This window comes from Acomys russatus, chromosome 31 (assembly GCF_903995435.1).
Source record: "Acomys russatus chromosome 31, mAcoRus1.1, whole genome shotgun sequence".
In the NCBI taxonomy this organism is placed as follows: domain Eukaryota; kingdom Metazoa; phylum Chordata; class Mammalia; order Rodentia; family Muridae; genus Acomys; species Acomys russatus.
The window spans coordinates 9,209,290-9,221,997 of NC_067167.1; the positions used below are offsets into that span (position 1 = coordinate 9,209,290).

General features: G+C 40.9%; 1 protein-coding gene across 1 annotated transcript in view; it reads right to left on the minus strand.

Annotated features, from left to right (window-relative positions):
* The window catches only part of Washc4 (WASH complex subunit 4), a 54,661-nt gene extending 45,328 nt beyond the window's left edge, over nucleotides 1–9,333 (minus strand). Inside the window, exons 1-6 of the mRNA XM_051139689.1 lie at nucleotides 9,190–9,333; nucleotides 5,441–5,580; nucleotides 2,777–2,830; nucleotides 2,617–2,682; nucleotides 1,864–1,909; nucleotides 1,228–1,295 (exon numbers count right to left, since the gene is read on the minus strand). Of these exons, the coding sequence (XP_050995646.1) occupies nucleotides 1,228–1,295; nucleotides 1,864–1,909; nucleotides 2,617–2,682; nucleotides 2,777–2,830; nucleotides 5,441–5,580; nucleotides 9,190–9,250 (435 nt within the window). The 5' untranslated portion in view covers nucleotides 9,251–9,333. The remainder of the gene's footprint in view (nucleotides 1–1,227; nucleotides 1,296–1,863; nucleotides 1,910–2,616; nucleotides 2,683–2,776; nucleotides 2,831–5,440; nucleotides 5,581–9,189) is intronic.
* Nucleotides 9,334–12,708: the final 3,375 nt, after the last annotated feature.

A 12,708-nucleotide genomic window follows, 5' to 3' on the forward strand; every position in this document is an offset into this window, starting at 1 on the left:
TGTGTGTGTGTGTGTGTGTGTGTGTGTGTGTGTGTGTGTGTGTGTGTGTGTGTGTGTGTGTGTAGAGTTCATAATGCTAAGTAATAAAAATAATTCAAAACAATTTTAGTTTTTCAAGTATGTGCATATGCGTGCACCTGCACATAAGGATGCAGACGTGTGTATAGGGGCCATGAAGGCCAGAGGCAACAAAGGCCTAGAGCTGAAGCTATACATACTTGTGAGGAGCAGGCATGGGTACAGGGAACTGAACACGGTCCTCTGCAAGAACAGCTCATGTTCTTAACCAATGAGCCACCTCCCCAGCACAAAACCAAATTTGCTTTAAAATTATTTTACTTTTTATGTATATGGGACTTGTTTGCATGTATGCCTGTGCATCAAGAGTGCCTGGTGCGGGCTGGAGAGATGGCTCAGCGGTTAAGAGCACTGACTGCTCTTCCAGAGGTCATGAGTTCAATTCCCAGCAACCACATGGTGGCTCACAGCCATCTATGATGTGATCTGATGCCCTCCTCTGGCCTGCACTGTACGTGCAGGCAGACCATTGTATACATAATAAATAAATAAATCTTTAAAAAAAAAAAAAAGAGTGCCTGGTGCCCAAACGAAAAGGGGGTATTGAATCCCTTCAAACTGGAGTTATAGACAGCTGTGAGCCACCACATGGGTGGGTGCTGGGAATTAAACCGCAGTCCTCTGGAAGAGCAGCCAGTGTTCTTAACAGCTGAGCCATCTCTCTAGTCACCTCTAAAACATTTATAAATTAAAAAAAAAAAAAAATGATGATAAATTGTCCATTAATGAAATTATACAAAGATAATATATTAAAACAATTTTTAAAAAACTGTTCACATCTCTTGATGCCTTATTCCTGTACGTCCCTTACAAGAGTCATGATCTCCTGCACAACAACATGCTAAGAACGGCTTCACTCTCAGAGTGCACAAGACCTCAGCACTTAAAGGTGCTGAACTTTTAGATTATGTGTAATTTTTATGCAAAATTTTAAAAGAAAATACCCAGCCAGGAATGGTGATGCACACATTTAATCCCAGAATGTGAAGAGGCTGAGGCAGGTGACTCTCTTAGGAGTTTTAGGCCAGCCTAGCCTATTAAGTGAGTTTCAAGACAGCCAAAGCTACCTAGTAAGACCCTGTCTCAAATAAATAAATAAATAGCTTGAAAGTTAAAATCTTAAAGAAAAGGGAAAAGGAGGGGAGTTACCTGTAAGAATGAAACGAATCTCCCCATTTGAATTTGGCAGTCACCTTCCACCATGCTGGAATCTGTAGCTTTAAAAAGCAGCATGAATTTTATGTCAGGCTTTTTATTTAAGTTCAACAATAAAGACAAACTATAATATTCATTAACCAGAGCACAGGACTGAAAACACTGGACGTTTACACTGAAGAGAAAAATGACATGGTCATAGACTGTATACACCTTCCAGCAGCCACGCCTCACTACCGAGTACACCCCAACGCTCTGGCCCAGTCACACTGATGAAATGTCCTCTACCAGTCGGTCCTAGAGACCTTGCTGCTCCTTCACCACTCCATTCGTCACTTGTTTAACCAAACCAGTAAACCAATTAAAAACAAAAACAAAAAAACCTAAATGTTAGGGGCTGGAGAGATGGCTCAGTAGGCGAGAGCACTTGGCTGCTCTTCCAGAGGACCAGAGTTTGGTTATGAGCACACGCACGCACACACACATACACATAAGTATTTTAAATTTGTTAAATGTTTGTTTTTCTATACATTCTATAATCATGTTAGTTCAAGAATAGTCTGTTAGCTTTTTGTTCACTTCAGTTTCATAAAAGGTAACAACAAATGCAATTCTAAAATTTTAACTTACCTCCTTCACCATAAAACAAAAGACCATTGTAAAACTTAGTGTCAGCCTGTTTTAAAGAAAATTAAAATAATTTAACAAGTTGCTTTCAAATTCCTATGCTCTCTTAATTCTCTAATAACATGACACTACATCATTTACATGTAAATTTCTTCAAGTTTCAAAAGTTGCTTTCAAATAAACTCAGCTTCTCTTCAAAGAAGGAAGACAGCTACTGACCCTGACAGCTAAGCCTGATCCCTTCGGCCTACTTCATCATCTGACCATACTCTGTGTGGCCATTAGTACACATCTTCCCACTGGCTCAGTCAGCAGTCACAACATATAAACAGAAAGAAGGGAGAGGAAAAATCAAACTCACTAATGTCTACCAAAGTTCAGTGGCTCCAAATCCACACAAAAAATTCCAAACAAAACAAAACAAAAATGGCAGCTACCTCAGGATAGCCAGTGTCCATAGCAGGGGTTACCAAGTGTTACCCATTCTGGAAGTATGCAGACCTAGATTCTAACTGTGACTATTAGTGACACCTGCTGTGAGCCTCAATTTCCTCACCTGCCCCCTCCGTCCCAAGTGTCAACAATGAAGTAAGTACTCAGTGACTGCCAGGACTACAGTAAGTAACCCTTACTGCTGGGGCTGCTAGCAGTACTATGACGTTAAGTGGGTCATTCAGTGTTCACTGTTTATTGCACACTGCACAACTGTAAGCCTAAACTTGCTTTTAAATGATCTTAAAGAATGTAAACAATTACCTCATATTTTAACTTCTTGATCTCACAACAAAGCGCAGCATAAACAGTGATGACTTTATTTAAGACCTGGTTTCACAAATGAAACAGAAAACAGAAAAAAAGTAAATTGTAACCAATGAGAGCATTTTTAAAAATACATTTTAAGTTGAGGGTCACATACCTTGTTTTCAGTCTTTATGAGTTCCAAAAGGGAAGACTGTTCATATGGCAGAAGCTACAGAAACAAAGGAAAAGAATGTTTCTTAATTTGGAAAAAAAAAAAAAAAGACACTGAAATTTTAATACATGAGATTTTATGTATTAAATTTAAATGTACAAATTTAAATGTAATTTAGTGTTAGCATCAACTCAACTATTATGTTTAAGATAATCTCCAAAAATTAAGGAAAGTACAATACACTTAAGAAACACCTACAACACAACACAAGACACTCTAATGATTCTAGACATTTAACAGTGAGTTCTACCACTTTGGGAATTGTCATGCAAACACACATTTAATAAGCTATTGTAACTAAACAAGCCAAACAGAACACTAAAGAAAATAAATGCAATGCTCAGATACAGAATCATGTGGGCGCTTTCACCATCTAAAGCAATTTCATTTCCACCTTGTTCATAAAGCTTTTCTGGTAGCTGATAACCAGAATAAAAGGAATGTTCTATCGTGTGAAAAATGAGTGTTTCCTTTAATTACATACTAACTATAAAGTATATACATAAATTAAAAATAACTTCTCTCATTTAGTTTGTAATTTCTACAGCGTTCTGAGTCTGTGACACTTGCAGAACAGGCACACAAAATAATTTCCCAATAAAGAAATTAAAGAAAGGTCTCAGAGTAAATGGGGGAAGAAAAGGCTATGTATGAAGATAAAAAATATAGAGATTTAAAAGCTTCTACCAGTGGAAGATAAAAGCTGAGACAACTTCATCCTTTCATAAAACCAGGAGGTATTGTCTCACATCCACTAGGATGGTTATGGTTGGCAATAACGTAGACTCCACACATTACTGTTAGGGATGTAAAACAGTTCGGCCACATCAGAAAAGGTCTGGAAGATGAGAACAAGACCATCAAAGTGGCTCGAACAAATAAGGCACTTGCCACCAAGCCAGATGATCTGAGTTCAATGCCTGGAACGCGTATGGAAGAACTGACTCCTATAAACTATACTGTCTTTCCACACAAAGTTATATATAAAATAAAATCCTCAGAAAATTAAGCATAGTGACCATACAACTCAGTAATTCTAAGTATATTACCTAAGCAACATGAAAACATGTCTACATAAAAACTTATGACACACAGGGAGCATTAGTTCCAACAGCCAAAATGGAAAACCTAAATAAATGTCTACCCACTAATGAATGGATAACTATGTGGCCTAAGGGTCCCATATGATGAAATACCATCCATCAATTTAAAGTATATCTATGTGTTAATACTGGCTACACCACAGATGGGCTTTGAAAACACGGTTAAGTGAAACACCAGGCACAAATGCTCACGTACCCCATGATCTCATTTATAGGAAACCTCTAATGGACACAAATCCAGAGGCAAACAGTAAGTTGACTAGTGGCCTATGACTAGTGGACGCTTGAGGCGGGGACAAGGGCGTGTTTTAACTCAGGTACAGGATTTCCTTTTTAGACAGTGAAAACGCTCTATAATTGATGATGGCAACGGACAACGGATTCTGTGAATACATATTTTTTAAACTACCAAACTGTACACTTTAAGTGGGTAAACTGAAGCCAAACATTAGGTCTCACACCGTAACCCTAGCAGTCGAGAAGCTGAAGGAGTGCTGTGAGTTGAGGCCAGCTGGGCTGCACGGACGGGCTACAGCGAGTCCGTGCCAGCCAGGTTAGCTAGGCAAACCATGTCCCCAAAACACAAAAAAGGTCAACTGTACTGTCTGTCAGTTATATCTCAAAACAGAAAAAGCTACGGTGGGTAGCACAGGAGCGCTCAGTGTGTATTACCTATCACTGAAGTGGTGACAGACCATTGTATCAAACTGTCTCATTTACACACATTAAAAAAGCAGACCCAACCGGGCAGAGGTGGCGCACGCCTTTAATCCCACCACTTGGGAGGCTGAGGCAGATGGATCGCTGTGAGTTCCAGGCTAGCCTGGTCTACAAAGTGAGTCTAGTACAGCCAAGGCTACACAGAGAAGCCCTGTCTCAAAAAAAAAAAAAAAAAAAAAAGCTAATAAATAAATAAAAAAGCAGACCCAGCCGGGCGGTGGTGGCACATGCCTTTAATCCCAGCACTCAGGAGGCAGAGGCAGGAGGATCGCTGTGAGTTCAAGGACAGCTTGATCTACAAAAGCAAGTGCAGGACAGCCAAGGCTACAGAGAAACCTGTCTTTAAACCCCCCCCCCCCCCCCGAGTTCATACTTTTGGCAAGTAACAGAAATGCTTTCTATCTTCATTAGACTATGACATACATGATCTCTGTGTTCAGCAAAACTCAATGAAAAAAATCTTCAAAATCTGTTTATTTGGCTATTTCTAAAATAACCAAAATAACAAGAAATAAAGCCAGTGTGTTCCATCTAGCCCTCTGCATTTTCTTGAAGATAAAAAACAATAGTTAGGTCAAACAACTGGAGTTTGTGTTATTATATTTTGAGTTTTTGTCATTCTTTCAAAAAACAAATTTTAAAAACTATGTAACTTAATGGTGGAGGGTTCCACTTTCATTTCACTCTGACGTTTTAAATAAGAACATAGTGTTTACTTTCAACACAAGAGGTAATGTACCCTAAAGTAAATATATATGATGTTTTAAATGAAATGAATTCAGACCTTTAATGCTATAGGATCAAGATTGAAATCCCAAACATCTCCAATCAAATCATCCAGGGCATCTTCAATTCTTCTCAACTGAGATGTATACTCCTCAAGAAATTTCCCGTAATTCTTAAGCTGGACTTCAGCATGAATTTCTAAATTTTAAAACAGAAGGTTACAATCACAAGTAATGAATGGCAGAATACAAGCTTCAAGTAATGTTAACAGCTGCAGCAAAACGCTGTTAATTATTACTTTGAAACGTCTCACTTCTTGGAAATAAAGTTCCAAGGTTAAAGAGTCATTCAGCTTTGAATTTTCTCCACCCATGTCAAAGTACTTGAAAGGCTGCAGGCCCTCACCCTAGGATCTGGGGCTTCATCTCAGTCATGCCTCGGACAACTCAGGGTCAGATACTCATCTTCAATCACACACACCTCTGCTACAAAGGGTAGCAAGTACCTGATGAGGAGCAGGTGCAAAACTGTATCATTACAGAGCAAATTTTTAAAAGGTTGGTAAATTTTATACAGAGTACAATGTTAAGAATATATCTAAATTGGGCCAGAAGGCTGAAGAAGATGCTCCAACATAATAGAGAGTTTTGGGTGACTATTCAGGTAGAAAGCTGTCTCTGTCATCTTCTCATTTAGAAAGCTATGAGTCTGCACTTCTGGCATACTCAGGTAATCAAGTTTATTCCTTCTCAAGTCTCTGATGTAGCTGAAGACCAGGTAGCTTAGTTATACAATGAAGCTTAGTTGTTTAGGGGCTAAGATGTTTTTAGGTCTAGATAGATATTTTAAGTTGATAATGACAATATGTGATGGAGATCAATTTACACTCAGAAATTTAGACACACCAAGATAGCAAAGATGTTTTCTTCAAGACTGTCAAACACAAATAGCCAAAACACTAAGAGTGTAACATTTATATAATTCTTGATGGTGTCATGGTTCTTCTTGCTATAGGTAGTTTATTGTATATATGTGTAATAATATAAATATATATGTAAAAATTAAAAAACATGAAAAAAAGAATATATCCAAATCTTGTTTTAAATGGGAGTTTTAGACCTGCTACACTATATTATTATTTCAGTAATGCCCAGCTTCTAAAATGCTTTACTTGTTCAATTACTTAGCTATTATGCTCAAGATGCAAAAGCCAGATAAAGCACACTGGCTGAAGGGAACTGGAGAGATGGCTTATCCATTAAGAGCACTGCTCTTCCAGAGGACTGTGGTTCAGTTCCCTGCACCCATATGGCAGCTCTCTAACTCTAGATCCAGGGGACCCAACACCACCTTCTGGCCTCTGCAGGCACTGCACACACATGTAAAATAACATAACATTTTTTTTTTTTTAAAGCAGTAGTTGGGAGCCAGGTGGCAGTAGCACACACCTTTAATCCCAGCACTCGGGAGGCAGAGGCAGGTGGATCCCAGTGAGTTCGAGGCCAGCCTGGTCTACAAAGCAAGTCCAGGTCAGCCAAGGCTGCACAGAGAAACCCTGTCTCGAAAAACAAAACAACAACAACAACAAAATTAAAGTAATTGTTGGGAGTCACAGAATTTATATAATAACAAATAACTTTTAAGCTTAGGAAAAGCTGGAGTTTTCAGATGCCTATTCACTGAAATTAATATATATTTCATCTTATACCTAAGAATCTGTTACTTATTCCAAAAATTCAACTCCAATTCCATTTCTTTTACTGATATGAATGAATTTATTCAGTATTCAGTTTTTGTCTTCTAAAAACCGCAAGCAAACAAACAAACAAAAGCTTTTTCCTTAAGATTTGAAGTGGGGAGCTGTTACAAAATAATGTTCTGACTTACACTGTAGAAAATATAACACCTGGCCTCTATTTTGTCACAGGGGCTCTGAAACAGGAGCATCAGTTCAGTTCACTAAGAACTCCTGTCTCATTAAAGCACTCACTTGGGTTATTTTGGAAAACAATTAGTCTAGATAAGATTCACAGTGCAAGCCCAGCGTGGTGGCGAACGCCTTTGATCCCAGCACTCAGGAGGCAGAGGCAGGTGGACTGATGTCAGTTTGAGGTCTGCCTGGTCTATAAAGTGACTCCAGGACAGCCAAGGCTACACAGAGAAACCCTGTCTCAAAAAACAAAAACAAAAAGATTCACAGTGAAAAAATTAATGAAAACCAGGCACAGAGAAACCCCTTACCTACAGCCAACAGCCCATGTTAATTAATGTCTTACTTATTACATGGGAAATGGCTGAAGCTTAACAACTGTACCAGAAAAGCATGCTCATCAATCGCCTGCTTAGACCATCGTAAAAGACAATAGAAAACCTGCAGAAACACTGAGTTCCTTGCTGGTAGATAACAGCTGTGAACTCACAAAAGTTAACGAGCAAGAATGCGACAGAAAAAGTAACGGCTTCTCCTCCCAACAAACTGCACTTCTTGGTGTATTTTTCCTATTACTTCTTAAGTTAGGATACAAAGCTACCTGTTTCGCCGTGGCGTTTTCATACGTATGTGTTCTTTCACCCTCCTTTCCCCAGGCCTGAGGGTCTAAAAAAAATGCCCACTGATTATTATGCCTAACTGGTCATGCTACTTAAAGCCGAAACACTTTCAAGCCCAGTATTCCTTCACTCCAAGTTCAGTCAGTACTAAAGCAGAGACCGGAGCGAACAAATGGGGCTGGGTGTGGACGGACCACCAGATAAGATGTAGTTCACTTTAAAACTAAAAATACAATTAAAAAAAAAAAAAAAAAGGAACTTTCCATCCAGACTTTTCTTTACTGAGTAAGACCTAATTAATACCTTAAGAAATGTTTGATTAAAAAAAAAAAAAACTGCACAGCATCTTGGATATAGAGGCAAATAATTACATAGAAATCTGTACCTGTTACAGTGTCTCTGTGAAATAATTCACAATTCAGCTGTAATTCAGCACTCCTACTTTGGAGAAAAGTAGGCATTAAAAAAAAAAAAAAAAAAAAAAAAAAACCTCTCAAACACCTTGACCCAATTTCTCTTCTATCACACAAATCAACCTCAAGTGTTTCTCTAATATAATTAGTTTGGCTTGAACATCTTGCCAAAACAGGCTGTGCGGCTTTATAGGTTGGACCTCTGATTTTAAAAAATAAAAATGGGACGGCCTGATTTCATGAAACAACTGCGAAGCAAATCTGATTTAAAACAATTACATTAAATAAATGTTTAAAAACCTTTTCAGCTGCAATGACAATTACAGGTTTTTTAAAAATCTATATTAAAAAAATCAATAAGAGGCCAAGTAGGGATAAGATGATATTCCCGTGTTGATTGATTTTTCTTTTTAATGCCAGGAAGAGCTTTTTTTTTTTTTTCTTGCATGGTCCTAGAAACGTGAGCCCAAACTTCAAAAGTTGGTTTGAGAAGCTAAGAAAAACAGGAAACCGAAACGGGAACCCAGACACTTCTAGAACTGAAGGCTCAGAGCATCTGGCGCAAGCCCTGGGGTGGGATGGGCAACCGGGAAGGCTGGCCTCTCGCGGCGCGCCCCAGGGAAGCGGCGCCGCTGGCCCGTCACCCGCCACCGGGAGGGATGCCCGGTACGAGCGCGGGGCCAGACGCGAGCCACCCCAGCAGTCACGCAGCGCTCACCGCGCGCGTCCCGGTCCCACCCCACAGTAGAGCCCCGAGCGGGAGCGGGTGGCTGCGCAGCGCCGCACCGCACTGTCCTCCGTCCGCAGCGCCACCCGGCCCGCCTCGCCGACGCCGGGGGCTTACTCTGAGAGCCGTCGTCCACGCGGTCGAACTCCCAGTCCGGCGACAGAGTGTCCACGGCCATCGCCGCGGCGCTTCCCACAGACACGGTCCCCCTCGAGCAGCCACCGCCGCGACGCGGGCCTCACCCCAGCCGCTGTCACGCCACGTGACTTCCGGCCTCGGCCCCGCCCCCGCGCGCCGCAGCCAGTGGACTCTCGGCCCTGCGGACCGCGGGCGCCGCTGGGAAAGCGAGTCGTCCGCCTGCTCCCCGCGCGCCCGCCATAGTGACGGCTGCTGTGGGCATCTTGCATCCTCTGCCCGGCCTCGCTGCCTTTCGCGAGTGTTCTCAGGCCACATTTAGTTTCTCCTTGCCGCGTCCAGGCTGTTTTTCATACCTAAGGGAGTGACTCCCTCAGTCAAACGTAGAAAGAGCGAAAATAACAGGGTGGGGTCCAACGCAAAGACAGGATCCTTCACCAGGACACTGCCCTGGCCCTTGGACCAGGATGCCTGTCTGACCAGCTCCTTTTCTGTTTTCACCCTGGCGATCTTTTCGCCCTCCCGCCCTCGCCCCCCTGCACGTCCTATACCGATTGTTTCTTGAGAAAATACCCGTTTGTAAAAGAGTAATGACTTTTAAGAACGCCGCCAATCTAATGGGTTTGCTTTACAAATAATCAGTGTTCTTCCCTTGCTTTTAAGGAGGTTTGGTGGGAACTGTGTTAGCCTGAGTTCCACGTTCATCCTAACGTTTCCACAAAAAGCTCTCTGCCACCACGGTTTTTAGTAAGTACTGATACAAAGCAGTCTAGATACAAAAAGTAATAACATAAAACCTAAGACATCTGGCTGGACATGGGGGCGCACGTCTTTAATCCCAGTACTCAGGAGGCAGAGGCAAGCGGATCTCTGTGAATTCGAGGCCAGCCTGGTCTACGAAGTGAGTCTAGGACAATGAAGGCTACACAGAGAAACCCTGTCTCAAACAAACAAACAAACACTTAAGACATCTATACTCTTAATTCCTAGAGAGCTATAAAATGAAGTAGGCTTCAAATGGCATTAAAAACCGGACAGGAGATTTTAGAACAATGCATATTTTCTGTTACATCTACAAACCATGTAAACATACATATATGCTCATGTGTTTGCAAACGCATAGAAAGAATTCAAATCTCATTAATCAAGACAGTGGTTTATGTGGAGAAGAGCAGGTACTGATAAGTGCAAAGTGTCAACAGCTAATAAGCTGTTCAATCTTTTGCAAGTAGAGTTTTTAGGTTACTTGCATTTTATAAAGTACCCAAAGTCAATATAGAGTTTGCTCTTGAAGAGCATGTTCTGAGATGTTGAGGTTTGGACTTGGTTCTATTTTGAGACAAGATCTCATGATAGCTGAGCAGCCTTGTAGCTCCTGAGGCTATGTGGAGAAACCTCCAAAGACCTGAGCCACAAACGAGCATCTTCACATTGTTAGATGCAGTGACTGCTGACAAACACAAGAGGACTTCACATGCCTCTGGCTTCAGGATGCCTGGTTGGAATTTCCGTTTCTGCAGCTTGCATGGTTCTGGCAGCGTTCTTTAGGTTCCATATGGGAGCTGTTGGCAGCTTCAGGCTCACATTACCACAAGACTAAACCCAGCCTACGAAAGACAAAGAGCACCCTGAAATAATAACTCTGAACAAAAGCCCCAGAATCAAGTCTTGCCTGTGGTGATTAGCCTTTCTTGGTACTTGAGCACACTTTCCAGCCAATCTCAGAAACTGAAATATTGGGAGCAGTGGCCTGACTGGCTTAGTGTGGGGGGTCATGTGCTCCATGGATGCAGAGAGCAAAGGAAGAAGCAATGCAGTAGGCATCACTTAGCCTGGGACTGGAGGAGACAATACTCTATGGAAACCAATGGCTGTTATCACAAGAAGACTTATATGGCAATCAATGACAGTGAGTACACCCCTGAGCCACTTGGTCATTAGCAGCCAAGCATCTCACAGGAACTATGTAGCAGGCATTTGAGTTAGCAATTATTACAGCAGGATGGTTTTTTTTTTTCCCCCAAAGGATTATTTCAAAATTCCCTTTGTAGTCTTTTTATTTACATGCTTACATTTAGATTTCTAGATAAAGGAACTTCTAAGACTTTACTAATAGCTAACATGTATTTGTGCTCATTGCATAATCTATAGCAAGAGAGAGTTTTGTTGTTTTTACATTTGTTTATTTGTTTATTTATTTATTTATTAAATATAGTAGTGCTCTGCCTGCATGTACATGTGCTGGCCAGAAGAGGGCACCAGATCCTTTTATAAATGGTTGTGAGCTACCATGTGGTTGCTGGGAATTGAACTCAGGATCTCTGGAAGAGCAGCCAGTACTCTTAACCGATGACCATCTCTCCAGCCTGTTATTGTTTTTAAGCCCATGTAGCCCAGACTAACCTTGAACTTACTATCTAGCTGAGGTTAGCCTTGAACTCCTGATCTTCCTGCCTCTGCTTGCTAAGTGCTGGGGTTACAGGCATGTGCCACCATGCCTGGCATTTTAAAGAAATTAGAAATTTGATTTTTTTTTTTCCTAACAAAATCCAAACAGAAAGAAAAATCTGGAGAGAAGCTGAAAAGCAGACAACTCAGAGCATGAAGATTTGTAAAAAGAAAAAGGCAGAAATATGTTTTGGGGAAGAATGCCAAGAGTCTGAGAAAACAGTTATGGCCAACATTTGATATAACCTTTAAATATAACTATCAAAAATAAAATAAATAAATATAACTATAATTTCATGCTATGTCAACTAGACATTTCTATAGGAACTTTACATGGGGATCTAATAAACATCCCTGAATCTGCAACTGAATTCTGGGTATTTTACTCCAAAATCTGCCCTTCGGCGATGTCTTCAGTTTCTCGTCTTCTTGCTCTAAATCAGTCAAAGGTTAAATCAATCTTATTTGTAAATGTCTTTCAAGTTGTAAATAAAATGCAAAAGTTGTCAGGATCAAAAATGGAGTCTCATGAGGGTGACATGCTTGTAAAACAGGAAAAGGTGCTTGCCACCAAGCCTGATGACCTGAGTTCAAGTCCTAGGACCCACATAGTGAAAGGAGAGAACTGAATCCTGAAGGCTGCCCTCTGACCTCCACACACATGCCCTGAGTTGTACATAGATAAATAAAATGAGGTCTCAAATCAACTCTACAAAAAAACCAAAATGAGTAAAACCAGGATGTCATGAAAGAAGGGTTCGATACCCTTGATGGCCTAATACTGGCCATCACCAAATAGTCTCCGGATTCCAAGGTTTGCACAGAGAGCTATGCAACCTTCTGGGAAAAGAATTTCTAAAGAACTTGATGCCATGAGCTGATACAGCCCTTGTTACAATCACTGTGGCCAAAAAAAAAAAACGGTTTCATAAAACTGATGTAGCCCTCCCTGTTTTTACTTTTAAAGCCTTCCTTTTTGCCTTGACCTCTTTGAACATGCCTGGGGTTTACTGTTTCCTGCTTGGCTAGTCCCCAAAACAGTATTCTTTACAA